General features: G+C 36.6%; 1 protein-coding gene across 5 annotated transcripts in view; it reads right to left on the reverse strand.

Annotated features, from left to right (window-relative positions):
• Positions 1-5,428: 5,428 nt before the first annotated feature.
• Positions 5,429-26,381, reverse strand: part of SESTD1 (SEC14 and spectrin domain containing 1) — a 50,447-nt gene continuing 29,494 nt past the window's right edge. For 2 of the 5 annotated variants that reach the window (XM_054069870.1, XM_054069871.1), the window contains 11 exons: positions 25,994-26,049; positions 23,310-23,521; positions 19,758-19,880; positions 16,538-16,732; positions 15,190-15,304; positions 13,921-14,080; positions 11,249-11,330; positions 10,812-10,934; positions 9,871-10,062; positions 9,278-9,399; positions 5,435-7,036 (listed from right to left, as the gene is read on the reverse strand). In XM_054069870.1, coding sequence (XP_053925845.1) covers positions 6,907-7,036; positions 9,278-9,399; positions 9,871-10,062; positions 10,812-10,934; positions 11,249-11,330; positions 13,921-14,080; positions 15,190-15,304; positions 16,538-16,732; positions 19,758-19,880; positions 23,310-23,521; positions 25,994-26,049 — 1,510 coding nt within the window. In that variant the 3' untranslated portion in view covers positions 5,435-6,906. Of the gene's footprint in view, positions 7,037-9,277; positions 9,400-9,870; positions 10,063-10,811; positions 10,935-11,248; positions 11,331-13,920; positions 14,081-15,189; positions 15,305-16,537; positions 16,733-19,757; positions 19,881-23,309; positions 23,522-25,993; positions 26,050-26,381 lie in introns of all 5 variants that reach the window. The other 3 variants (XM_054069868.1, XM_054069869.1, XM_054069867.1) reach the window with 2 other exon arrangements.

Raw genomic sequence — 26,381 nt, forward strand, 5'->3', positions numbered from 1 at the left:
GATACTCTTTTCCTAGTAGTCTAGAAACCTTAAGAGGAGAATGAAATGTTAAAAGACACTTATCACTTGGCCAGCTCAAGGGAGGGAGGGCAAAGAAAAATTATCTTGTTTGATACTTGAGAGAAACGTCCTGCTGGAGCTCTCCAGCCCACTGGAACTCTGCAGCCCCTCATCCTGTGAGGCATAGGGATCATGAGCAATCCAGGCATGCCTGCAAAGTCAGCAATGACAGTGGGAATATGTGCTGTCACTTACCTAGCATCTGCAACTCTTGCTGAGAAAATGCACGTGGGAAGTAGAAACCCCCAAACTGAGATGGCAATCAGCACACTGCAAGCCATGCATAACACAGTGAACCATGTCTGAAAACTACAGCACTGTAATTAACCCATTGATCGCTCGTGTCAAAAAGGAGAACGGTAACAAATAAAAATCAGAGGTGCTAATTCGTGCCTTGTTTTGGTAGAAAACATCTCAAGTAACAAGTCTTCCACCTATTCCTCTGAGAGGTAGTTCTTACAGCTAAAATAAGCTTCAATTTCCATTTTATTTCCATAATTTAGAGGTGAATGGAATTAATACATTCACAAGTAGAAACCATGTTTTAGTTGGCCGTGCAAAGCAGTCTCAGAGGTCATTTTGTTCATATGCAATCGATGGCACAGGTCGACAGAGAATCTGTGGCCAAATCAGCCTTCCCAAAGAAAGACTATTACATACTGAGTATTAAAAACTCGATACAGATATATTGGGTTTACCCAGAAAATTTAAAGCACAGATGTTCGAGTTTAAAAAAATGAGTAGGATATTTTACATAGCAAACAGCATTTCTCCCTTATACATACAAATCCAAAGTGCATTAGAGGTTTCCTGAAAGGAGCTTGTATCCGTGGTGTCTGATAGTAATAAACAACAAGCTGTATGAGGAACAGCTGAAAGGCTTGCTGATGCATAAAATAGATATTTAAAGTTGTAGAACTATAAAAAACACACTTAACAATTTTAAATTAAGCTTTTAAGCATACTCACTTTCAAGCACACTGGGTGTACTAATTACCTGTGCACAAAACAGGAGTTTTTCCTGTAGCATTATGTAGTCACAACACATTTGACATTTCAATGCTGTCATTAAACAACCAACAAAACAGCATTATCATTTAAAAACCTGTGGCTTATCTGCAGTAAAAATCCTATGCCAGAACTGTTCATTACTAAATTCTCTGCAAAACTCTACTGTCAAAACAATTATTTCCACTTAATGACCTTCTCTTAAGATATTAAAAAATTATAAGCTTAAGACCAATTAAAATTTCCTTTGCTTTTCTTTGTGCTTCAGAAGTTTAAAACGTTTGTCTAGCTCTTTGCTTTCCAGCTTATAAACTACAGATCACTAGTATCTGGAAAACTAGCTGAACTTTTTCAACTGAAGTTAAATTTAAAAATTGTGGGTTTCTGTTCACTTTTTAATGTTTTCCAATCTATTTCATACAATATTTGAAATTTTTAAAAGTATATTTTTTTCTCCTCTCCATTCGAGAGAAATTCACACTCTGACTCAACCTTCCTCTTGTGTCTATATTAAATGGTCATCTTTGCTTTAATAGAGAGCTATGCAAACTAAAGTCAACTCTGAAAGGAAAAGACAAAGCTGTTGCTTTAATTTTCATTGCTACGTTGAGCTTAAGTGTATCATTAATACTTTACATATGCTAAATACTCTTTAATATATCCTGTCTCTATACACTCCTGTATTAGCATAACTAAAGTTTTACAGTTACACAAATATCTATTTTTGATTACTACCTTGGATTTTTTTTTCAACCTGTTGCCTTCCAATTTGACAGAGGCAGAGATGTTCTCACAAGCTTCTTTAATTCTTCCAAATTAGCCTTGAAGTCACAGAAAAAGAAGGTCCTAAACTACCGCATGTTTGGAAGATCTGTACAAAGCGACCCATTAGAAGCAGGAAGGCAAACTAATTTTTGTGGGGTTATTTTGTCTTACCTGTATTTCTACACAGTAAATCTCCACAACAAAATTACCTCCACTGAGCATCAAATGAAAACTATCTTGAAGAACTGCTTGACTTCATATCCTTGAAAAAGGTAGGCAATTAGTCAACTTTTAATAAATTTTCAATTAAGATGCAGTCTTCAAAGGCATCGGTACTATAATGATGGGACTGTTTAAGCAGAGGAAACAAAAGTGGGAAGATTATGGGAATCAATGATTTTTAAATAATACTCAGTATACTTTCCTAACTTCTATACTTTTGATTTCAATTCTCCGGAAGTAACTCTACAATTGTTTGCACTTTGGTTGTTAGGTATTTGGAAACTGTGGAAATGACGCACTACAGAAAAGACTCAGTCTACCAAGACACAGAATGACTGTGCAAGTTGGAATCAGAAGCAATATAACTGCTTGACCATTGGCCTTTGTAATTTATTTTAGAGTATAGCACTTTTCCACAAATCTGAAAAAGACAACAGATAACCTCTCTTCAAAGACATAATTAATTACCTTGTTGGAATGATGATATGTAAATTCCAATACTTGAACAGTTTTTGGTCCTGCAGTTCACATTCAGGTGCCTTTGCAACTATTACATAGGTATGAGTTGACAGCCTGTATGCTTACACCAATTTTCGGATTATTTTCTTAAAACTAGAACAGAAGTATAACATACCTAAGCATTTTTACAGTGTGGTCTCCCTTTTTACCATTGCAAGAATCTGGAAAGATATGAGGAATAGAATTCAGAAGCTGTTTGTAATCACTAAATCTTTGCTTTCATCCCTATTTCTCAGCATTTTGGCTCCAGAGCACACGTACTCTTCTATTACAGAACTTCATCTGTAGCTCCAAAAGCTTCCTTTTTTCCTCACTCCTAATAATCTCCTTATACAGATTAAAATCGTCCTCTAGAAAGAATTCAGGAAACGGGAGGTTTAGATAACATCACTACATGTCATTATTGTTGTTGAAACCCCGTGACAACCTCTTCTTACGAAAGTTACCCACTGACACTTTTAACTTCTACTGGGATGGAAAAAAAACAACTTCCCCCTATCTTTATCAGCTAGCATTGATATTCTTAGGCTACTGCGATGGTATAAAAAGTGTTTTACAATCCCACTGCACACACGATCCTTTTCCACCCACTGCTTTACCCCCAGAATAAGTCTATTCGAAGACTAAGTCAGTCACACAAGCTATACAATTCTCCATGGTACAAACCTCTTTTTTTTCTCTCCAAGAAAAAAAATCAACTCCATTAGTTCTACTAATCAAAACATAAAGTTAGCAGAAAAAAACCCTCATAGAATTACCAGGTTGGAAAGGACCCACCAGATTATCGAGTCCAAACATTCCTAACACTCCCTAAACCGTACCCCTAAGCACTTCATCCACCTGTCCCTTAAACACCTCCAGGGAAGGTGACTCAACCACCTCCCTGGGCAGCCTCTGCCAGTGCCCGATAACTCTTTCTGTGAAAAATTTTTTTCTGATATCCAGCCTGAAACTCCCCTGGTGGAGCTTCAGGCCATTCCCCCTTGTCCTGTCCCCTGTCACTTGGGAGAAAAGGCCAGCTCCCTCCTCTCCACGACCTCCTTTCAGGTAGTTGTAGAGAGTAATGTCTCCCCTCAGCCTCCTCTTCTCCAGGCTAAACAACCCCAGCTCTCTCAGCCGCTCCTCGTAAGACTTGTTCTCCAGCCCCCTCACCAGCTTTGTTGCTCTTCTCTGGACACACTCCAGAGCGTCAACATCCTTCTTGTGGTGAGGGGCCCAGAACTGAACACAGTACTCAAGGTGCAGTACTGTGTTCAGAGGGAGAATACAGAATACTGTATACAGAGGGAGAATAACCTCCCTGGACCTGCTGGTCACACTGTTTCTGAGACAAGCCAAGATGCCATTGGCCTTCTTGGCCACCTGGGCACACTGCTGGCTCATGTTCAGTCGGCTGTCAACCAGCACCCCCAGGTTCTTCTCCTCCAGGCAGCTCTCCAGCCACTCTTCCCCCAGTCTGTAGCGCTGCATAGGGTTGTTGTGCCCCAAGTGCAGGACCCGGCATTTGGTCTTGTTAAACCTCATGCCATTGGTCTCGGCCCAGCAGTCCAGCCTGTTCAGATCCCTTTGTAGAGCCTCCCTACCCTCCAGCAGATCCACACTTCCACCCAGCTTAGGGTCATCCACAAACTTGCTGAGGGTGCACTCAATGCCTTCATCCAGGTCATTGATAAAGACATTGAACAGGGCTGGACCCAGTACTGAGCCCTGAGGAACTCCACTTGTGACTGGCCTCCAGCTGGAGTTAACTCCATTGACCACCACTCTCTGGGCCCGGCCATCCACACAGTTTTCAACCCAGGAGAGTGTGCGCCTGTCCAGGCCAGAGGCTGACAGTTTCTGAAGCCGAATGCTGTGAGAAACTGTGTCAAAGGCTTTACTGAAGTCCAAGAAGACTACATCCACAGAGGGAAAGGCTGTGTAGTCTTCTTGGACTTCGGTAAAGCCTTCGACACAGTTTCTCACAGCATTCTGCTTCAGAAACTGTCAGATCCATGCAACATGTTCTAGAACACTACTGCTATCATTCCTGATACACAGAAAACAGGCAAATAGGAAAGTGCTGGTAAATAGCACCTTGCCAGATTTCTCCAAATTAGAGGAATTCCAGAGAGGAGGAGGGAAGGGAGCAGAGAGAGATGAAAAGCTGGCATAGCCCAAGGGTTTATATCAGAAATTTGATTAGAGACAATAGGATGAAAGTCAGACTCTATTGGCCTCTAGGTACACCGGACAAAAAGGAAGAAGAGCCTCAAGACTGGGCTTCATACACAGAGCCAAAATTAACACTGAGGTTATTAGAGCAAATGGTCATCAGTTCCAAGTTGTGCACACAGCTGTCACATGAACAAGTTACGAGCTTCTGACACTGCTCTGGTTTTACAAGTTACTGAGACCCTAAACAGTAAAACATATTTAAAAAACTGCAAATAATCTTATTGTTCGTGACACAAGCTTACTGTAAGCCTATACTTTAATGGTATTTTATACTGCAGACCATAATTTACTCTAAGTAAATTTCATAAACAATATTGCAGAATAGGAGACTCTGTGCTTAATAATGACTAAAATCTTGTTTGCGCTTTATATTAAATACATGTAGATTTTTCATGTTTGTGTTCTTCGTAAAATAAAAATCTCATCCAAATATTTGCCATAGTAGCAGCAGCAGCTTTCTGAAATGGAATTGAACAACTAAATTAAATTTTAAAATAACATATTGAAATAGTTTCTTTATAAATAAGGTTTGTGAAACTTCAATTGGTCTTAAACTAGTATTAATGCAATATTTTACCACTGCATTAAAAAATAATTGAATTTCCTCTGCCAAAATACCGAGAGAAAAAAATACCATTATCACTCAAGTTACAGAGAAGCCATTAATTTTGAATTATTTTTAATAGAGAAATTGCTTTGACATACCACTTTCCTGCGGAGAAAATGTGGAAAAACTAAGACGAATAAGTAAATATAATAGTTGAATGACAGATCCATCAAAAAAACCTGCAGAGTAACAACTGCGCCTGCAGGAAGAGAGCATTATCTTCATTGTGAGCAAAATATAGTGAGATAACAAAAGATACTCAGACTTAAGAGTTGTTTGCTTCACATTATTCTCAAACGGTCAGACATGACACCATGTTGCAGTAAATATAATATTGAATTTATCCACCTTAAATCCTGAAGAGAAAGAAGTTACCCAAATTATGCACACAGCTCATTTTGTTTCAGTCCAATTCTCTTCTCTGAATAAATTTCATTTTACTACTAATCTCATGGTTTTAAGTTGTTTATGACCTACATGTTAATCATTTTTCATTAGATGGAAATCTTTAACCTCACAGGTGCTACCAGGGATATTCATATTATTCAAGATTTTCCATTCAAATGAAAACAAGATTTAGAAATAAGCACAAGAGATGTGTACCAGTCTTACATGGTAACAAAACTATTACTAATATAACAGACTTACGCACATACTATTTTACTTAAGCATACATACTGCTATCAGAAAGCAATAAAACCCCACAGACTCATTTCTACTAATAGATCAAGAGCAGTTCCCCTTATATCTACAGTGTATTAAAGGGTATTTCGCAAGAAAAATTATACAGACTTTTTAAATATATTGTGGGAGTGACGATTTTTACTACCATTACCACGGATATAACACAAATGACATTTGGGAATACAGACCATAAGAAATTTATAATAGATTTTAAAAAGATGATTTTTATTAAGCACAAACAGCTTTTAATACATTATCATTACAAATAGGAAAACATCTGTTTCATGAATTTGATATATCAAAGATTTGATGGACAGGTTGCATACTGGCACAATAAAAATGAACTTTTTTTTTTTAAAAAAAAGGATTTAAAATTAAAATTATAGGGTCACCACTGTCTATACTGCAGGAACTTTACCTCCAGTCTAAAATTACAACATCACCTGGGCAGAGGGGGAAGCAAAGAACTACAATTTTATAATACGGAACTCCTAACACATTAGCACCATTCAAAGCTTTTATCAGCTGTTTAACTAAGCAGCAGCTGACAGGTCCGGTAAAGCTTTACAGAAAATTTCAGTGCAAAGTTTACAGTTCCTTTTCATAAGATACTTGGAATCTATGGTTTCATAGCATGTTAAATAATTATGGCTTGATAGATGTACAGCATTAATATGCTGAGAACATTTACTTTGAAAATAAGATAAGACTTACAATAGCTGTGAAATGCATTTTACTATATTATGCCAAATTCTGTAATATGCAAACAACATGCTGGATTACAAACTGAAGTCCTATTATGAATTCATAGACAATGGTAAGTATTAGCTCTCTGGGGTAGTTGCATCTGGTTGTCTCAGCTGCTGCTTTTTCAGGCTAACTAGCTTCATCTTCTCTCTAATGTGTTCTGCTGCAGAAGCCATATCACTTGGGCTCCCAAAGTACTGCTCAGACCTAAACGAAAAAACAAAAAAACAAAACAAAAAAAAAGTTATCAGTGAAAAGTATGAGAGTGCGCAAACATACATGTGAATGCCAGCAGAAAACACAAAGCAGGTAAGTAAAATAAGCGTTTTTTACTCTGAAAATTTAAAATCCACCTTTAAAAGGCTTTGGAGACTCAGCGATGAGACTTGACAGCAGACCTTGATGAAATTACAAATACTAAATGCCCTTTTATACCCAAAAGATTCTCTTAAAACAGGACACTGTTTTGCAAGTAAAACCAGATACTAACAACATTTTTACCACTGTTTTTTGGCTACCCTCCAAGTCATTCTGGCAGTTTTGAGCACTAAGGCAAATCAAGGAAATCTGTCTACACATAAATTCTGAGGCTATACAATTGCTGCATTATGGAAGGACTTCGTGTATGCAAAGCCAGGTGATATAATTTGACAGCACATGACTCTCTCTCAAACTGAAAAGAGCATATGGTTGTATAATTTGATCTCTGCCATTTAACACAGAACTGCTAGGGATGTGACTAACGAAGCTGTCAGCAAAAGTAGGCTTTGAACAGAACAGGTATCAAATCTAATTACAAAGCACAGATGCTGAAGACTTCGGAAATGGTGGCAGGACAAAGACCTTCGGACAGAATGGGGAGACAGGCATAAGCAGACAGATAAGTTATTTCACCCAGCAGTAGACTAGTTTGACTAGGGACCTCTAATATTAACAGATTTCACAACTGGGCATGGGATCGCAGCATGGGCAGATGTTTTTCCCGATTAGAAGCCATAAGCAGGACAGGGAACAGTGACCTAGACTTCCACGAAGAAACTGATAAAAGTCTGAAGTGGTAAAGAGGCTAATGGAGACACCTCCAAGCTTTTTATGACATTATGTTCCTACACTTCTTAAATTACTTCTAATAAGTGAGCTCTTTGCAAAATTATATGTTAAATGCTTCAAAAATAGAATGCCTACAGATGATGAGCAGGAGATACATGGATTTAGGAGGCTAAGATCACACCTTTGAGAAGGGACACATGCCTACTCTGCTGACATGCCAGAGGGGTCGGAAATAATGTTCAGTATTCAGTCAGTCAGCCAGCCTAAAATACAGGTGTATATATACCTATAGCTACAGGAGCATTGTATTAGGACTCAAATCTCTTAGGAGTGACAAGGATCATCTTTCATTAGGAGCATTCCCAGGTTCTGCTGTTTGCTTTCACATTAATAACCTATCTGCAAATCACACATAACACTTGTTACTTCTACCAGGTCACTAAAATCTGCTATACAGATGTTATATCAAAATACTTCAACAAACAACATACTTCTTGATTTTTGTTTTTTTCTGGGTTATGGGGGTTTGGGGTTGGTGTGTTTCTCCCCTCCCTTCTCTCACAGCTGTAAAATCCTCCACTATTTTCAAATACACTACTGAAAGGGCAGCAAGAATCACTATTAGTTCAGGTCTGGGTCCATCTTCATGGGTAGCACTTCTTATTGAAACTACACTGCGTAAGAAGCATGACTTTTGGAAATAAGGTGACAGGAAATTAATTATCACAGGCAGCTTCCTGTAACTGTTTTTTCAGATCACCTTCATAATGCAATTGCTTGATAACATCTTGCAAGGTTTCAGCTTCTAATTCAGAGCACTGATTTCAGATCTTATTCATCTTAGTGTGGGATCCTACTCACCCAGACACTAGGCCCAAGGCTTGGTTCTGCTCAGGCAGAAGAAACTAAGTACAAGCTTGGCATCACAATGGATAAGTATATTTTACCAGACACAGAGAACTGAGTTTTATTGTGGCTGAGATTCCAAATTCAATTTGCTTTTGTAGCTCAGGACAGCCACAAATTTGAAATTATTATGAACAGCTCATAAGGAAATTAGTGTTTTATTTGCTGAATAAATCAAATGTAAAGTTATCTTCAATATACTAGCTTAAGACTTCAGATAGAATTGCATATAAACTAATCAAAATACTGCAACTCAAATCTGATTATCTTTTTTCAGAGAGAAGAGACTGGGACTGGTCATTCTGTTACTTCGGTAGTATAAAGACTGCAAAAACCTGATAGTGACTGAGAGTGAAAAAGACCCTACTTTGAAAAAGTAAGCATGTTGCCTTTGGGAAGTTTGAATAAGCATTCAGGATTCTTCTGCATATGTGACTTCTGAAACTTCACCAAAAGCATACTGAGAAGGCATAAGAAAAACATTTTGCATACCCATCAGGATAAACTACAGGCACTGTTAGTCTGTCCAACAGTGATTTCCCAACTGCTTCAATTTCATCAAATTGCTCCATTTCATTGAAAGCTTCAGGTTGCTCTGGACATTCTTGCAAAATCTGGTAAAAAACAAAAAACAGTACAGAATAAAGCAGACAAGAAATAGCATGTAGTTTTTCAAGTACCATTAGCTGGCAGGGCGAATGCTCTTTCAGCATCTCCACTGCAACACTGAAATGAGATCAACTGAAATATTAATATAATTCAGGAAAGGAAGATATCGATTAAGCTACATTGAGAAGATAGTTCAGGTCTGGGAGTTAGATTAGAAGAGTGCTGTGGGTCTGTCCCAACTGAGATAGTCTAGTCTATTCTATAAACATGAACAGCGATGGACACCTTACAAGCTGCTTCAAAACTAAAATCCACATGTAGCACAAAACAGGCAGCACTGAAATTCTGAAACAAGTGCTTCCAGAATGGAATTGGAACCCAGAGAAAAAATTACACACCGATAATTTCATTTTTCTTATATTTTGTTTCCTTAAATTCTGATAAGAAATTTTTCTTCTTAAATGCACAACACTCACCTTTTCGGCACTTGAATGAAATGCAACAGCTGTTTCCAGACGGTGCACTCTTTCTTCAGAGGTTATCGTAAACTGTTTCCACATTCTGTTCAATCTTGGAAGTGTGTCTCCCGAGGACCTTGAAGTGCATCGCAGGGACTGGCACAGGACAACAGTTGCCTGCAGTAACTGTCTCCCATAATCATAAGTACTCTAAAAGTTGGGGGGAATGGGAAAGAAAGTACACACATAAGCTCTGCATTTAAATTAGGAGTTAATTGGCATCTTAAAACAACAGCAGACAAGCTTATAAAACCTCCTCAATTTAGGTGCACAAAACACCTGGTCTGAAACAGAAACAGCAGAACACTGCTGACGTATGAATGAAATTATTGGCCGCAGTACTTTTGCTTTTGAAAACAAAACAATGCCTTGTTCTCTAGTGTTGACACTGGAAAAATAACAGAGCTTCCTGAAAATAATGAATAGCTGCTTGAATCTTTCATGGGATACTTGATAACTACTGCCAAGGTGACTATCTCACTAATTCCACTGTGTCTGTGTTTGCGGTCACTCAGCATCCAGGTACATTGTGGTACATCAGCACAATGGCAACCTGCCCTCCTGCCATCTTAAGTTCTAAATCATCAAAGGAGAAAATCAGTTCCAGTGTAACAAGTGCAATTTGAAAACTGCAGACCTGTTAACAGGCAACTCCTAAAAGCAGGACACATATAAAAAAGGCCCAGCTTGTACACTTCCTATTCTTAAGTGAAATTCTTCCACATGTACCCAGCATCTCTTTGCCTACTCAAGACTTGCAAACAGGCATGCAAACACACACTATAGCTTCAGTGAATTTCAGTAGACTCTTGTACAGCAGGATTCATTAGTTGGCTGTTACATTTAAAAATTAAAGCTGTCTGTGCTAATGGTAAAAAAAAAAAAGTAATTCATTTCACCTGTGCAACATCAACAAATTTTCGATGCTTCTCCAGTAAAACTTTTGTTTCTTGAGCATCGTCTCCCAATCGGATGTGTGTCTTCAGCAGAGCATCCAGCAGTTCACTTAACCATTCTACTGCCTTAAAACCAGAAGTTAAAGAACTAGTAAATTAAAAAGAAATTAATCCACACGTGTCAAGTAACTTCAGAACTAGCATGTATTTTTGATATGGAATAAAGTTAAGAGGTAACACAAACTGGTAGATCTTGTATGTAATCACCAAATACACTATTTTTGATCACTGCTACATCCTTTATTTTCACTGTACAAGTTCACTAAGTAAAACTACTTTTGCATAGGACATAAGTAATACTGTACAACTACGAATCCCCATAAGTTTACTCAGTGGACTACAAAAACCAGAATGATTAAATTCTGTACGCTTTTCCATACCTGAGCAGCATCCTCTTCACATTTAAATAGCTGTACCATCTGAAGCATCTTCAGTCGCCGCACATCCACCATATCCTCACACCTTAAAAAGCAACACAGACACTCACCAACCCTCATATAGCAGACAATATACTGGTTTTGCCAGCCATGTTTTTACTGAGCAACATTAAGATAGAACAGTTCATGAAGAGGTGGTTAAAGCATTTTTGTGCTGCTTAGCTTGCCCAAAATATGTAATGCCTTGCATTTGCCTTTGCAGTAAACAAAACTGACCACTACAGCCCACCAAGATTACGGTCTTCAAGACTTCTGATATGGCTATACTGTAGATAGTAATATCAGCAGTCACTACAAGGCCTTCCAGCTCCATTACAGGTCCTTATCTTGTTGCCCTGGTAAGATGTGCAGAGCACACATAGGCTTACATGGCTAAGAGAGGTTTTTCTTATTGAAGTCTAGGTGAAAGTTAGCTTAAGTCTGGCATAATTCTGTATTGAACTGTGAGCTGGTGGCAAAGTTCTCTTGGAGAATAAATTGAGGATTGTTTGAAAGATATGTTAATATCTTTACTTTTTTCCTTTAGCTTCTAGCTGTAATAATCAAACCCTTATACAATAATGTCCTTTACTTTAACCTGTCAGGAAGCATTTTGAAGTCTAATACATATAAAAACTGATTTTAATTCTCTTCTTCTGAATTAAGCACATCTTGCAGTTCTTTAGTCAGAAAATAACCAACCCTTTTTTCCTTTCCACAATGAGAGATAAATTAATACATTTAGGAGAATGATCTTCCCACTTCAATTTCAGAGCATATTCAGACAGCATGACTCAGACTCCTAGCCAGTGCAAATGGAATTACTAATGTCAACAACAGTACTATAAGTGAATGCAAAAGATAGTACGCATAGATGTGTTTTCTCAAACTGTTTGCAAACACAAGCACTTCCAAAGAACAGTTTGTTAGCATAACATTTTTTGTGACATGTCCTGTAGTGCTATGATGCTTACAGAAAGGAAATATGTTGCTCTAAATGCAGGAAAACAGTTTACAGGTTCAAAAAGCACAACTAAAGCAGCAAAATGCCCCTAGAAATAAACATTATAATACAGTTATTTATAAACACATGAGAAACATGCAATAGAATTTGGGTGGGAAAAAAAGTGTCACAAAAATTACTGTTAAATGCTACTGAGAGATAGTAATCCTTATTGTACTTAGACTCTCATCCAGGCTGAAGAACCTTGCTTAATCATTCATCATCTGCTTAATACCTCAGTCTGAATATTTTACTGACTTTTTGATCCTCTAATTTACTTCCCACAATTCTATATCCCTTTTGAGAATTGGAATCAGAATTGTGTAATACTTAGAACACAAATGGACAACAAATCTATACAGTGACATTTTCCTTTAAGTTTTCTATCATGTCCTTATAATCCATAGCATTCTACTGGCTTCAGTATGACTGAACATTAGAAAAATCTATGCACAAGTTGCTTTAATGCTTATTTTTGAATTTACAGTTGGTTCAGAGTCCGTTGCTATGTATATAAAGTTTTTCCTCCTCCTATGTGCATTTCTCTTCTCAGTACTGAATTCCAAATGCCATGCTATTGCACAGTGACACGTGGTCCTCTATAACTATTTACAGTTGGCCCTGCAAAGTACTGCTCAAGTAAATATGATTCAGAAGACATACTTAAAACTTTCTCACAGTGTTATCAAAACACATGGTTTCTTACCCCAAGCTCCCTAAGAAAACAATTTGTGAGTGGTAGAATTAATTCCTAAAATAAGCAACTTGATGCTCATTACATGTTGTTGTTGCCTAGATGCATCTTTTTGTTCAGCCACTGCTCTCAGAATGCCAGTACTTTCTATGGAGAGTACTTTGTTTCAAGGGTTTCAGCAGTAATAACAAACATCATCTTACTAGCCAACCCCAAGTAGAAAAAACAGGCAATACTATAGCCAATCCAGTACTACATCTTTAAGAAAAGTTTATCTATGAAAGGTTTTGAGGAAAAGGGTGATGACAAAACCCACCCTTTTTGCAAATTCAGCTCCCCAGAAATTACCTACAACTTAATTCCCCACCCTGTCTTCTTTCAAAACTCCCTAAAAAAAATCTCACATTTTAAAAACTGAACTCTGTGCTTCCATTTTGTACCTTGTCCCCTGACACCAGCTCACCTTTCTTCCTAACTTAAGTGTCATGTCACTAAAACTGTCATGCGCAAGGGGTAGACGTTATGAAAAAGAAGACTAAAAAGTCTGCATAATTATAATATAATTTTAATGCCACCATCACTACTACAGTTTTAGTATACCTTCCATCTCAAACTGTTAACACATACAAGATGCCTCTTGCATCTGTTTCCTAACTCGGTATTATAAAACGAATGTATAATTCCTGAGCATTTCCAAGTACTGGAAAGCAATTAAACACTCCACCTAGTACCAAAAGCCAAAAGGCGCTTGGATTTAGGAATATGCTACAACGGACTGGGCACGGAAGCTTCTGTACCATTTAAATGTACCAGTTACAGTTGTACTACATCCCTTAACTGAAGATAAAGCAAAATAGTCTCTTTAAATAAGCAAACAAATGAATACAAAGTGAGCTATGAGCACACAGACATCTTAATGACTAGAAATGCTGATAATACCTTTGTTTTCTAAGCTGCATATCTTCCATCACTCCTTGGATATGGTCCACATTCTCTTTGTTTTCAATGGTCACATCTTTTCCATAGGCCCAGGATGCCTGGTTAGATATCTGATCAAGAAGACTTTGACCTTTCTCACGTAAGCCTTGCAAGCCCAAGTCTAAGTAAAAAGAGAAAGGAAAAAAAGAAGTCAATGGTCTCTTATAAATCGGTTATTTATTTTTTACCCCAAAGAAGAAATGCAACAGAATCTGAAACAGAAGGCTGGAGAGTAAAAAGGACAATAATATGTCTTTCACTGCCCTTTCCAACTTTTACATTTCAGTGGATATCTGTCTATATTAACAAAGAGCTAAGGATTTTCTATTTTATGACTCAGTAGGTAACAAGAAAATAAAAGCTGACCAACATGTATTAACTTTTCAGCATATAAATAGCTAATCAATGTCTTTCATCCACAGTTGCACAATACCTAAAATACTCGTCACTGCTACACAGTTGTAGCCTAAATGTTCTTCCATGGCTGGCAGAAGTTACTGCTTCATAATACCACTGATAGGGTTGACACAATACAAAAATAGGCTGACCCTTACAATCCGCTGTTACATCCATTATTTAGCAGCTCTACTATCTGTTTTCCTAATGGAATACCTAGTTTGTACACCAAACTGTTATATTCTAATCCTAACTACTTCTACCATGTATAATTCTGCTTCAAAGCTCTTCCTCCTAGAACATGACGGACTAGATAGTCATTGTAGGTCCCTTGCAATAAACATTCTATTTTATATGCTTGACAGTATAACAACTTTAAATGTGCCCTTTATTAACATATGCATTCAAAGCTACTACAGAAACATTCAGTACGAGCATTATAAAACAGTAAACAACTATCTTAATCATTAAGAGGTCAGTTCTGGAGATAAAAAGATCATCTAAGTACTATAGTCCCAAGACAGTAAGGATGATTAGAAGAAGAGGGAAGAAGGTTTGTTTACAGATCAAATGCGCGATAATGGTATATAGCAAATATATATTATATGCAAAACATTTTAAAGAAAACGTTTCCAGATCATTTTCCCAGATACAACTACTGTGAAGCAGACAGCATAAGCAAGTCAAAGGTAGCCTGGTGGAGCACTACTTCGCTACCAGTTACAGATATTTTTTTCTGCTGTCTTTTTCAAACAAGGTGGTGGGATTACTGTTTCTTTCCCCTGTAATGCATCCATTAGAAAGTTATATCTGAAACCAAAATATTTTGCTTACCAACACTTTTTAATTTCTCTTCCAGTAGTTTTAAAGTTTGTTGAATTGATGCTCCATCTGCTGGCGCTACATCTACACACAACATTCCCAGTAAGCCATCCAATTGCTGAGACAACTAAAATGAAAAACATGAGGTTCAACAAGGCCAAGTGCAAGGTCCTACAACAGGATCAGGGCAATCAGCAGTTTCAGTACAGGATGGGGAGACGACATGATTGGGAGCAACCCTGTGGAGAAGGACTTGAGGGTGCTGATTGATGAGAAGCCCAACATGCCTTGGAATGTACACTCACAGCCCAGCAGGCCAACCATACCATGGGCTGCAGCAAAAGAAGTGTGGCCAGCAGGGTGAGGGAGGTGACTCTGCCCCTCCACTCTGCTCTCATGAGACACCACCTGGAGTACTGTGTCCAATTCTGGAGTCCTCAACATAAGAAGGAAATGGTACTGTTGCAAGGGGTCTAGAGGAGGGCGGTGAAGATAATCAGAGGGCTGGAGCACCTCTGCTATGAGGACAGGTTGAGAGAGTTGGGGTTGTTCAGCCTGGAGAAGAGAAGGCTCCAGGAAGACCTAATAGGGGCCTTCAAGAAAGCTGGGGAGGCACTTTTTACAAGGGCATATAGCAATAGGATGAGGGGGAATGGCTTTAAATTGGGAGGGCAAAAATAGACTAGGCATTAAGAAATTCTTCATGATGTGGGAGGTAAAACATTGAAAAGTTGCCCAGGGAGGCTGTGGATGCCCCATCCCTGGAAGTGTTCCAAGGCCAGGCTGGATGGGGCCATGAGTAGCCTGTCTAGTGGGAGGTATCCCTGCCCATGGCAGGGCAGCTGGAAGTAGATGATCTTTAAGGTCCTTTCCAACCCGAAGCATTCTATGATTTTATTATAAGTATTGATATTTAAAAAGAAGTCTTGAGCTTCAGGTGATAGGTCTGCAATCTTCTAAGCATCTGGAAACCTGCCATTTTAGATATTTCTCTTGGCATCAATAGGAAATTAAACTCATGAAAGATAAACGACCCATCTACCTATAAAATATCAAGATCATACATACTGACATGGAGGAGGAGAGGAAGCCAAACGTTTGAGTTTTTTTAGACAAGTATAAGATAGAAATAAATGCCAGTTTAAAAATTGACTATAAAAAGTATACCAAATTGTAGCTCAAATAATGCAAGGAACCTAATATTTAAAAAAATACCAAGAGGGGGAAAAAGCAACTTTTTAAGTAGCAACCATTTTATTACAATTGTTATTGAACTGTAAGATATATCACAAAATTTTTTTCCAATGTATTCAACATTTGTAATAGGGGTGCCTGTGAAAAGTTTAAAAGAAAAACTTACATCCTGGGCAACACTGTGGAATTCAAGAGCTGCTTGTAATAGATTTTGCCTGAATTCCAGCTGACTGGCCTGCCGGTAACACACATCACTCAGCTGTTGCTGCAATGCTTTCAATTCCACAAGGTCCTCCTCATCCCCTGCATTTAGAAGAGCTGCTATCTGCTGATTAAGCTCAACATAAACAGCGAACCACTCCTACAAACACGAGAAAATTAAGCATGAAAATAATAGCAAGCATTCTATTTCTCTTAAAATGGCATACATCTAACTGCAGGCTAACAAATAATTAGATTGAAAAAAGAACTTACTACAGCTTACATTATAATTATGAAATCTCACACAGGAGAAAAAAAAACATTCCTATTTTCCCAAAGTGCTTAGTACATTTTAATACATACACTGTAGTATAAAACAAACGGTGCAGAAATACATGAAGATTACAAGGCATGGCCACTAGCACCCAGCAGAATCTCCCACTATTTTACTGAACCAGCAGAGAAATTCCAGTTTCTACTGAAACAAAAGACCTTTTGCCAAGTGGCAAGCTATTTACAAAAAGCTGTTCATAAGACTATCCTAGGTGTTATTTTCAGTGACATGATTGAAACAAGCAATAATATTCTTAATGCACCTAGAAAAATATTACTGTTGACAAAGTGGAACCAATCTCCATCTTTGAAAAAAATGGGGCACCTATGTACACAAACTTGAAAGTTATCCTTGTTTCTTTTTTAAGGAAAACTTAATAATAAACTTAATACTCAATGAAAAAATGTGTAATTTGTTTTTCAAGTACTTTGATTACTGAATATATACACAGGAGCTTGGTATGTTGTAATGGTGGTATATTTACAAAAGAAAATAGTTCAAATATTTAACAATTTTTTGGAGATTTTTTAAAAATTTGATATATCAAGATCACATTCATATCTTTCATGCATGAGATTCGTGTAAAGCAAAACATGTTTGCTCAACAGCTTTTATTTGGGCCTACAGTAAAGTGACCTTCAAATGCCTTATGCATTTCTAATACTACAGAACAGCACCATCTATTGGCCTGCAATATCTTATTTAATTAGTATTCTTGACACACTTACTGGGATGTTCACAATTTTTTTAAATTATGCCTTCAGCTTTTGCATCATTTATTTACAAAGCACGCAAATAAAGTATAAACATCCACATTCTCAATATTTTTTCTGTTTTACTCAAAGCTCCCTCTACCATCTGCTCATAGAAAGAAACAGACTATGAAAAGATGCAAGGAGGGGGAAAGCAATTAAAAAGTCAAATTACCTATCAGCCAAAAATTTAAGAGCAGAATAAATCTCTCATCTATCGTGAAAGAGCAACTAAGATGACATAATACAAAAAAAATCTTAATATATCACACACGTACTGTAGATATCTCAGTTCAATAAATTCAGTTTGCACAACATAACTCTTATTACCTTTAGATAGCACACCTGCACATGACTGCTCAAAATCATGGAGACAAGGCAAACATTTGCTCAAAAATAACAGGTCTAGTATACTGCTCATCTAGAACACTCAGAAAATGAAAACAAAAACAGCTAACAAAAAAAATGAAAACCCAAAACAAGCAAGCAAGAAACCAAAACAAAGAACCAACCCTAGAAGAATTTTTTTTTAAATCAGAGTAAATCGAAATGAGAAAGCTTCTTTCTAAAACAAATTCAACATTTATACAAGTGTCTTCAAAACTGAAGTAATATAATCAGAAATAAACAGGAGACAATGAAAAAAGCATACAAGCTGTGAATACAATTAAGAAAAAAATAGAAAAATAATGAAAGAGGAAGAGTATGCTCAGCTATTACACAATTTTTAAAAATCAAAGAAAAAGGCAAAGTACATTTTGAGTGTTGTTGTCCAAAAATGGCTTTAATTTAAAACACAGGCATCTAAATTTAAGGTAAACCAGTGGTCTCCCATTTACTTCTTTAGTTATATTAATTTTTCAGACTGTTGTTTTACAAACTCCTTCCAGCACCTGAGAACCAAGCAGCATTCCATCTCGTCAGTGCTTTAGTGATAAGCAAACTGTAGGCCTATCTGCAAACTTATGTGGGATTTCAGTAATTTCCAGGACTATTTTTAGCTCCAGCTAAAGGATAGTTGGGTTATAAATATCCAAGTGAGAACAAAGAATATTCAATCTTGTTTTCTCTTATTAGTTTGAGGTGCTAGCATGACTGAAAGATATTCAAAAGCATTTGTCAATGAAATAGGCAGGTGATTTTTTCTTTTCAACTATGATTTTAACTGTAAGATGTTTTACGCTTTATCAGGTACTGTTTTTCAGAGTAGGATATTACTTGAAGAGCTTAAAGCAATAAGACAGGAGATATGGGATTCACTTGACCAAACACAGGCACCTACAACACACAATTCTATATTTGAGCAAGGAAACAGTACTTAGTAGAGACATAGTCAATAGAACCAGTGTAGTCTAGGGCACAGTATTACTCAGACTAAAGGTCTCAGTAACTGTTTTCCAAATTACTTCAGAAAAACTATAACCCGGTGACTATTTTCTTTGTCATCATTGTGAAGGGAACTTAGGAAACGTGGACAGAATTGTCAATGCCTACTTCAAGAAAAGTCAGAAGAGAGGAAAAGCACTGTGAACAACAGTCCTTTTGGGAACATGAAGTAATCATATCCCAATTATATTTAATTATCTGATGAAAAGACAAAATTCTACCAAACCTTAGAAAGTCTTCAAAATTAGAAGCCAAGGCATCAAAGTGAATATAGTTACAAAATAGTCTCTCCAATATTACATTAAGTCTTGATCAATAAATGTGTTAAGCCAGTTTCAGCTACTAGCAACTGTAGATTAATAAAGACAAAAATATTAACTTATTCACCTGAGAAGTACAGGACTTCTCAGCCATTTTGGCAGGGAGAAAAAAGGAAATTTGCCCCTCCTGCTCAACATAATAACAGTAAAACAATAAAAATCAAAAGCCATAGATAAAAATCAGTATTTTCTACATGTGAAAAGAAAATAAATAATATGGTCATTATATATACATATTAAGTTCTTGAACTGCTCAGGTACTTTTCTCTGTAACCCATAAAATCAAGCAATGCGTGAAATTCCTAGAAACTCCAGAAAACCAAAATACATTGCTCATAACCCTATGTACTTTGAATTATTTTGCTACTTGAAAAGGGAATGGGAAGTTCTCACACTGTGCTGACTCTCAATTTCTTCATGTTTCTGTTGCAAAGCTTGCGAAGCTCTAATTGAATCACCTATTCCCCACTGGGTTCTTAGCTGTTCTGATCCAGGTCCTTCAAGCCAATTGACTACCTGTCAATAGAGTAAAGATGACAAAAATAAAGTAGCAAATCAGTTACATGAAAACTGGTATAAAAAGAACCTTAATGTAAGCAGAAATATTTTAAAGTATATATTTATGAAAACAAAAAATCTTTTTAGGATCTGTAGAAGTCTTGCTGTTGAATCCACCATTCAGATCTTCAAAAGCTTTAATAGAAACTGCTTCTCATTAACTTTAACCTGCCAGCTCCATGAAAGCTGGTGGCAGCTAGCACTTGTCACATACATACAAGAACCCGAAGCACAATCTTCTTGATAACAGAACTCTCATGTTCAAATTTCTTTTTTGCCCAAGTGAATTAAAATTCACAGCTATAATCAGCCTGCAAGTTTTCTTCTTATTTTGTTGAATATATTAACACTGAAGTACAGGATATGCACTTTTTGAAAAAACAAATTCACACAATGTCTTAGTATTTTATATATCTGTGTCTTTCAGCTTGCTCTATTCAAATAGCAGAAGCCTCTCAGAGTCTAAACTGCCACATCTCGTAGGATCTGCCTTTGCAGAAATCTTTGCAGAGTCACTGTTTTGGACTGTAGTACTGGATTTCTTCTTCTTCTTCTTACTATTATTACTATTTTGAAACTATTTAATTTGATGTTAATATCATTCAAAGCAGAGCAGAGTATCTCAAATTTTGATTTCCTTATACACAAATTTGAATTATTAGATGATATCTATGGCAGAATTTTAGGATAAATTTTTAAATACCTAGAAGAAAGAGACAGCCCCGAAGAAACCTAATGCAAAAGTCACTTATTGGAGTCCTAAATAAGGAAATGCAGGAATACCCCCATATTCTGAGGCTTAACAAAAAGGCATAGGAATCTAGTTTCCTCTCTTTAGTGCGACTTCTTTCTACACAAAGATCACAGAACATGAAACAGATTTTCAGGAAATATACAACACAATTTAACACCACAATCGTTAAGAAATGAAAAAGGCATTAACTGGACCATTTTCCTTGTGTCGCTAGGCTACATTGCAATAGTAATCACGAATGACCATCATCAACACAGAGTCACTCAACTCACTTCACCTTTCAGTCATCATGTCTGTCTCTTTCCACTCCTCCTTTTTGCCTACCTTCCACCCATAAGAAGCACTGTTTCAGAGCATATATTCTTTGCTCCAAAAGCATCCTGGGTCTTCCTTACTTTCATCATTAGTAATGCCCTCACTGACCAAGATGAACTCCCCATTACAAGTTCCCAGCAGCTGCTGCATTGCCTCTGAAACTGCTTAGCACAGTACAATGCCATTCTTGTGTGACAGACCTGAGAAGACTCACTAGGGACTCAGAGAAAAAAGCAATGTTATTTTCATAAAATATTTTTTAAAACATTTAATGACTAGACTACTGCAAGGCCTGGCATTAATTTTTGTGAATTAAGATTAGAAAAATAGTAATTAGTATCTCTGCCTAAGAGGGGGCAAAACTGTAATTTATCATAATGTACAGAGTTGTTTGTCAGCAGTAGAACCGTTCATTGGAAAACATCTGGAAATCACTGCCCTCTTTACACTGCAGAATGGAAGACTAAGGAAAGGGAATCGAAACTATGGAAAAGAAAGAAGAGTGGCGACACAAGAGAAGAGAGGTGGTTATGGATAAGAGGACATCGAGACAGGAGTAAGAACTAAGCAGTTCATGGTAAGCAAAACCAGCAAACAGTGAAAATGAAACAAGAATACCAAAGCTAGCCAGGAGTGGTTAGCAATATAAGAAAGTACTTGAAGAATGAAATAGGAATGTAATCGTAATGGAAGCTAATAGGAAATCAAGACAATTAAAAAGACTACACATGACACCAATCAGCTACCCAAGAGGAAAACTATGTACACTCACATTATAACTGAAAACACTGCACGAATGTTACACTGCAACTTCTGCTTGCTTTAGCAAAATAAATTCTATGGAACTTTGCCTCTATTGGTTTTCCCCCAGACCATCATCTTACTTTTTTTCTGTTACTCCAATTTTCTCCCATAAACCAAAAGAAAACTAAATAGATTTCTAGGTTTAGTAAGTTTTCCCCATACATTTGTATCTCATTTAGAGAGCTTTCATATGTACTTTTCAAAACTGATTAGCCAGTAAAACAGCAAAACATTTTCCCTGTGTACTGGGACTCAGTTCACTTACTACACAATATCCATAGTGTAGACAGAGCAAATGAATAACCATTTCTAATACAAACATTGCAAAATGAGTCTGATGCCTCAGTAAAAAAAAAAAGTTTACTTAAATGCAGTAACAATCTAAGTTTGCCAAAGTATGTTATAAATCTCATTTCAATCAGCACAACTTGTTCAACCACTATAACTTTAAACACAGGGAAAATCACACCTGATTATTACTTACAGATGTACTATATTCTATACCGTATTCTAATATATTCTATATGGTACTATTTTCATATTTTTATTATTTCTAGCTCAAAATATCAAAAGATGACATTTGCTTTTTTATATTTTTATAATAAACTGAATGACTACATAAGGGAAAATTACCACCTCAGTAGATTCATATTTTCACTCCTAGAAATAACAAGATTGATTAGTTTTTATCTTTACCCATATCAGGAAGGCTGTGAAGGGAAAATACTTGATTTGCACTCCTGCATTAGAAATGTCAATGTTGAAAGGTTAAAAGCAATAACCATTTCATTTTATGCATATTCAAACTATACAGAAGCTTAAAAACATAAATCTAAAGTAATAAACACAAGAGGAATAAATTAATTCCATTTCTTCAATCTTCTCTACTGAGACTCTGCTGAGAAAATGTTGAAAGTGCTAATTACATGCCTGTTTCCAAAGCACCAAACCAACTCAGTATGACCTTTAACATGATTGATTAGGAAGATTTGTATTCATTCTGGTCAGTGTAGCCTTAAAATACAGAGTTTAATCACTTTTAACTTTGTTTAAAGCATGAAGCAGTAGACAAATAAAGGAATAAGAAGCGGCTTATCTTCAGTAAAAGGAACTTAAAACAAGATAGGCAGTGGAAGGTTTCCAACTCTCAAGCAAAATTAGAGTCACGTGTCTCATATGTGAATGTTCCTCTCTTTGCCAAGAGGTCAGGCATTTGATCCTTTGACAGGGTAGTGGTACACTGCCACAGTATCCAAGAAAGAAACAACGCATAGGTTCTTCTGTACGATAGCAAGAGAGCACATTTCTAATTGCCTCCATGTTACCACAACCACCTTTGGGAAGTCATCACAGTAGCCACAATGCAAAGTATCAAGTGAAAACAGCACATTTCAGGTTGAGAAGTGGAAGGAGGCATGAAATGATCACCTCAGGTTCTTACGTTCACAGGAAATCGTCTGGGACTTGAGGTCAAACCTCAGCCTCAGAGCATTCAAGAATAATTCCAGGCTTACCTGCATTACCTTCTGCTGAATCTCCTCTAGTTGTGTGCGCTTGCTACGTTGTCTGCAAACTTCCTGGTAGCGGGTATATTGCTCTCTGAGTGAGTCCAATAGCTTCATGACCTGTGGCTGAGCAAGTAGTTCATCATCCATTGGAGACCAGGATACCCCTCCATCTGAGCCATTGAATCGACGCTGTTGTAACTCAGATAGTAACTCATGACCTTTAAGAATAGATATACTAATATAGTTCATTTATATTTTTTAAAAAAATTAGAAATCAAAAAAACCCACAAAAATTAGTAAGCATGCCTCCTTTTAGACCATCTGATGGTACATTTTTGCAGCAAATGATCTTTCATGCATTGGACACATTTAACGATACCACTTCAGGCAGAGCACCGGCCACAGTTTGTGGGTTTGCATTAGTCATAAAATAAGGTAGAAATCATGTGGTATACTTTAGATATATAAAAGACATACTGTGACTTTAACCTCCATATTGACAATAGCATTAATTAAAGAAACAATTGCAAAGCACAGTCCTGAATCTAGAACACCTGTAAGTATTCCAGTGTACTTCAAAATACTATGTGGCATCTGAAATACTACTCTCAAACAATTCATATTATTAGACTAAATGAACGATCTAGAAGTACTAACAAACCAAACAAACTCTTACCTTTCAGGATTTTTATAAAATGTACAAAGCTTTCACAGGAAGTAGAGTTGAATGCTAAGTACTTTGATCAATATTTTTTCTCACTTCTCACCTTTTCTCTTAAGCACCATATCAGGGTACAGACTCTTTAGAGTGTAATGACTTTCATATATGCAAAACCACTAAGTTTTGACTATTTAATCCTTTGTTTAAACTGTTTGGAGAACGTTATTCTTAAGTTGTGGTGAAGTTTTCAGGATGTAAACAGTATACTACCAATATACCCCAAATCATGAATCTGTTCCCCAAAAGCTCAATGAATAAGTTAGCAAATAAAAAAAAAAATATTTGGTGACCAAGCGACTGTTGGTGTAAAAGTGAAAATCTGCAAATTCTACATCCATTAATCCTGCAGGTCTTAAAACGGTAACAGGTCAGTTCACTAATAGTAAAAAAAAAAGTACCACTAGAATAGTAATTGCAACACCTCAAGGAAAATACAGAAACAGACTAATGCAACCAAAATTCCAAAGGCTTTGGAGATTGTAGCAAGGAACTTTAAATTACACAGCATATATTATTGTGAAATAAACATGTCTTAAGAATGAAAATACATGTTGCCATACTACGGAAATATACCGGATTTCATCTTTATAATGCTACAGATAGGCACAGATGGCTGCAGGGCAAACACACTTAAAGGCTTTCACAAGTCATAGTTCTGCTGGGATATTTTTGAAGTTTTATTGTATAGTTTCAGCAGTCCAGGATTAACATTTTCCAGGTAAAAGTACTTTTTAAAACTAGATTCTTATCCAATTCTAAGAACTATACTTTATATGTGGATCTGTAGCTTGTGAAAGCAACAGTACTTGCAATGATGAAGACAGAAGGCTTATCTAAAACCTCAGTTCGTTCACATTTACCTTTAAGAGATAGGAAAGTTTTATTGTGGAGAGTTTAATTTTTTATTCTCAAACTATCAATACAGTGAATGCAACAAAGTGAAAGGTTGCCTCTTAGGAACTCCCATAGTTTGGTGAAAGTCGTTCAACTTCATAGCTCAAAAAAAAAATAATTCATTATGTCATAACTAAGAAAATATATAATACATGTAAACTAACATTCCTGGAAGCCATCTACTCGCACAAAACTCAAGGTTTTTTTCCAAAAATCTTACCATTAGAGGACGCTACACAACCAGACTAAAATCTAGAGAGCGTCTACAAACACTTCATAATTTAAAAACTTTAAAAGATTACAGTAAGGTACCATTGTTTCACCTTTTAACTAAAACAATGCTATCCTAATTAACCTAAAATTTTACACAGAGGGCATGAAAAGCCAGCAGTTCTGTGGCAAATATTAATACGATCCACACCTTACCTTGTAGCAGGCTACGAGATACAGATTCTGAGCATTCAGACTCTGATCACCACCTTAACTCTATGCATTACTTCCTATTCTACAAAGGGGAAAAGTCTTTAAGCAAATTTCTAGTCTAAATCAACAGCCTAATATGCTTTATCATCAATAGGATATTCACCCTAAAGAAAATCATTTCAATCAAAGAACCTCAAATTGTTTAATACTGAAGGGAGAGTCTAAGCAGCTAAGAATTAGAAGACCATATGCTTCACTTTTACAGATGGTCAGCTTGGAACTAGGCTGATGCAAATTATCAGAATTATGTAGGAAAATGCTATTTGTATTGTAACCATTTGGTGGCTACTGAGACAAATTCATTCTGTAAGGCCACCATATTGACTCAATGCATTCTCAAAATTAAATTAATTAATTGTACTAAAACCATAAAGATGGTACGAGGATTATTAAAAATTATCTTTAAAAAGACACATTTTGAGTTCTTCCATTTATTTAACATCACTTTTTTTAACCCAGTAAAGAAAAAATTAATTAGTAAGCCTATTACATTGTGAAGATGGCTAAGAAAAATTTGCGCTTTCACTTTGGGCTTAGAAATTCATAATGTTACTTTATCAACCAACATAATCAGTTTTTTTATTTACTATACCTGTCTGCAGTACTGTCTCAGGATCAACTGATGGAAGGAAGTTCAAATCTCCTGATCTTGAATAAAGAAACAATCACATTGTTAATAATATTAGACTTTATAATACTTGAAGTAACCATCATGTTATTAGTTTGTACTACAGTAGCACTAAACTTGAACTAAGGCCAGAGCTACCCAATGCTGTTAAGAGACTATGTCTCTTTCCTCACTCCCTGAAGCCTCATTTTTTAAACTGATTGTATCAAAACAGCCACATGTAATCAGTCAATAGTCAAAAGAGCATCCATCTAAAGACAAGCTGATAGATTTTTGTAGTCTACTTTCAGAATTTCACACATTTGAAAATATTTAAGTCATTCCATATTTTCAATATTGTTTGGATTCCCAA

This window comes from Cuculus canorus, chromosome 6 (assembly GCF_017976375.1).
Source record: "Cuculus canorus isolate bCucCan1 chromosome 6, bCucCan1.pri, whole genome shotgun sequence".
Taxonomy (NCBI): domain Eukaryota; kingdom Metazoa; phylum Chordata; class Aves; order Cuculiformes; family Cuculidae; genus Cuculus; species Cuculus canorus.